Raw genomic sequence first — 2,705 nt, 5'->3', positions numbered from 1 at the left:
ACGCACACGCAGCCAGACTCCCAGTGTTTAGTCCGGACCGGTGGCCTGGCTGGCTGCCCCCTACAGGTGGATGAATGAAGACCCCATTCAAGAGCCCAGCGGCCCCGCGGCCCCGAGCGGACGGGGGTGAGTTCCCGGAGCAGAGGAAAGACGATTACTACGACTCCCATGGTGCATTTCACTAAATACCGTCCAATCACAGAGCTTCACTAACGGCGAAAAAATAACATTGTTTCAGAAACCTGAAACAACAGTTAGATGTTCTGACTCTGCTGACCTCTGACTGGATTCTTCTCCATAGTAACAGCAGCTGAGGCTCATGGGTAATGTAGTGTAAAGTGTAAATACCTGAAACTGGTGGTGAGAACTTAAACCTGCAGAAGATGTCTGAGTTTACAGATAATTCAAGTGTTGAAATATTCAACATGGAACTAACTCATGACTGACTCACTCAACACAGGCATCAGTTTTAAAGATGAAAGATTTTAAAGTTCACTGAAGGTCAAGTCAGCGTCTGACAGCTGATCACATGACACAGACCCTCTGAACTGACCTCAGAGGTGAGAGCGTCCTTGAACGCACCACCGGTCAGTGCGACACTGAATGTGTATGTTTGTGTTTCAGGACATTCAGGCGTGTCTGCAAACATGATGAAGAAGAAGAACTCGCACAAGTAAGTCAGTTTGTACATGTGTCTTTTCATATCGTACCTTTTTAAATAATAAATAGGTTTCTTTAGGTTCCTCTTTCTCTTACCTTTATTCTCTTCTCTGTTTCATTTCATCCCTCCCTCCCTCCCTCCCTGCAGGAAACAGAGGACCAGTGTTGGTCCCAGTAAGACTCTGGCTCAGCCCAGAAGGAACATCGTGGGCTGCAGGATCCAGCACATCTGGAAGGAGGGCAGTAAGTTCCCTTCACTGCGATGTTTGGATGAACTGATGTTTTGTTCTTTAAATGTCATGAAGCAGTCTGAGTGTGTCCGTGTCTCTGCGTCCTCTCAGGTAAGTCGTCTCAGTGGAAAGGGACGGTCCTGGACCAGGTCCCCGTCAACCCCTCCCTCTACCTGATCAAATACGACGGTTTCGACTGCATCTACGGCCTGGAGCTGTACAGCGACGAGCGGGTGGTGGGGCTGGAGGTGCTGCCCGACAGAGTGGGTGAGGAAGGACACGTGTTCCTGAACGAGCTAATTAAGCTAAACAGGAAGCACAATTAATCAAAATATAATCGACATCTCAATATGGCCAAGGGAAATATCCAAATATCAGCAGCTGTGATTTAGTTAATGAAGGTGTCACATTGTTGTTCCTTGTTAGCATTAGCATTGTTAGCATTAGCATCCTACAGAGACGCCCAGGACTACAAATCATGTTCTCCAGACGTGAAGGAACAAGAACAACAAACACCTCGTCATCGTCGGTTAAAATATTTTCATGTGGTTCAGTTCTGTGGAGAACTGAAGTAGAAACTTTATTTGAAAGTCAAACAAACAAAAGCAGAAGTTTGTCACATCTGAAAAACTAGAAACAAACGCTTTGAGCTTTTTAGACATTACAGAAGTAGAGTCAGCTGATACTGAGCCAGAGGAGGCAGCAAGGAGCTGAGGAGTCTGGGTAATGAGGTTTTTACAGATGATGAGTAAATTTAATAAACAATCAGAACTGAACCTGTTTTTTCTCGAGAAGAGACAGAGGAGTGAACTGATCTCTCTCTCTCTCTCTCTCTCTCCCTGTGGTCGGCCCAGCTCCGGCCCGTGTCAGCGACTCGCTGCTGGCGGAGACAATGATCGGTAAAGCGGTGGAGCACATGTTTGAGACGGAGGACGGGCCGAAGGAGGAGTGGAGGGGGATGGTCTTGGCCCGAGCGCCCATCATGACGTCCTGGTTCTACATCACGTACGAGAAGGACCCGGTCCTCTACATGTACCAGCTGCTGGACGACTACAAGGAGGGAGACCTCCGCATCATGCCCGACTCCAGTGAGTTTTCATTATTGATTAATCAGCTGATTATTACAGTCAGAGCCGCAATTTTGTTTTCAGTTTGTCCGTCCGTCTCATTCTCATGGACACGATATCTAACGCCGAACACTCTAAAACAGAAATTTGACGCAAACACTCACCTGGACTCAAGGATGAACTGATTAGATTTTAGGGGTCAAAGGTCAAGGTTACAGTGACGCCAGAAAACACTTTTTTCACACAGTAATTTAGACAGATTTTCACACCAATGGTTCATATTTAATGACTCTGGATAAACAGGATGTAAACTGGATCTAGTCTGAGTGGCGGAGGGATACGACCATGAGGAGGTGATTCTAGTTTTCATAGGATTAAGATAGTTTAGTGTTTACTGCTGTTGCCATGGTAACAACAGTCTCTCTCTCTCTCTCTCTCTCTCTCTCTCTCTCTCTCGTAGACGACAGCGTGACGGCGGAGCGGGAGCCCGGCGAGGTGGTCGACAGTCTGGTGGGCAAACAGGTGGAGTACGCCAAAGAGGACGGCGGGAAGCGGTCGGGGATGGTCATCCACCAGGTGGAGGCCAAACCCTCCGTCTACTTCATCAAGTTCGACGACGACTTCCACATCTACGTCTACGACCTGGTCAAGACCTCCTAAGACCAGAAAAGACCTGGTTCCAGGACATCCCCAGAAAGACTTTACCAAGTCCTGCCTAGATCCACCAAACACCCCCCACCCCCCCACC

At 48.0% G+C, this 2,705-nt stretch overlaps 1 protein-coding gene across 2 annotated transcripts; it reads left to right on the top strand.

The window, feature by feature from the left end:
• Window positions 1-2,699, top strand: LOC111649802 (spindlin-1-like). 2 transcript variants are annotated; one of them, XM_023399496.2, is made up of 6 exons: window positions 1-126; window positions 625-673; window positions 809-903; window positions 1,002-1,157; window positions 1,745-1,978; window positions 2,418-2,699. In XM_023399496.2, the coding sequence occupies exons 1-6, from the start codon at window positions 75-77 to the stop codon at window positions 2,615-2,617; spliced, it is 786 nt and encodes a 261-aa protein (XP_023255264.1). In that variant the 5' UTR covers window positions 1-74; the 3' UTR covers window positions 2,618-2,699. The 2 variants fall into 2 exon arrangements, with proteins under 2 accessions (XP_023255264.1, XP_023255263.1); XM_023399495.1 differs by having other exon boundaries at window positions 7-171.
• The last annotated feature ends 6 nt before the right edge of the window (window positions 2,700-2,705 follow it).

The sequence above is a fragment of the Seriola lalandi genome, unplaced genomic scaffold (assembly GCF_002814215.2).
Source record: "Seriola lalandi dorsalis isolate HSWRI2012SDOR001 ecotype SW California unplaced genomic scaffold, Sedor1 jcf7180002052021, whole genome shotgun sequence".
Lineage (NCBI taxonomy): Eukaryota > Metazoa > Chordata > Actinopteri > Carangiformes > Carangidae > Seriola > Seriola lalandi.
The sequence above is the reverse complement of the archived record's forward strand: the minus strand, read 5'-3'. Positions and strand labels throughout refer to the sequence as shown.

Coding starts and splice junctions, on each gene's coding strand:
- LOC111649802 (XM_023399495.1), top strand. CDS start 75: ATGAAGACCCCATTCAAGAGCCCAGCGGCCCCGCGGCCCCGAGCGGAC. Junction 904..1,001: donor GCACATCTGGAAGGAGGGCA/GTAAGTTCCCTT, acceptor GCGTCCTCTCAG/GTAAGTCGTCTCAGTGGAAA. Junction 1,979..2,417: donor CCGCATCATGCCCGACTCCA/GTGAGTTTTCAT, acceptor TCTCTCTCGTAG/ACGACAGCGTGACGGCGGAG.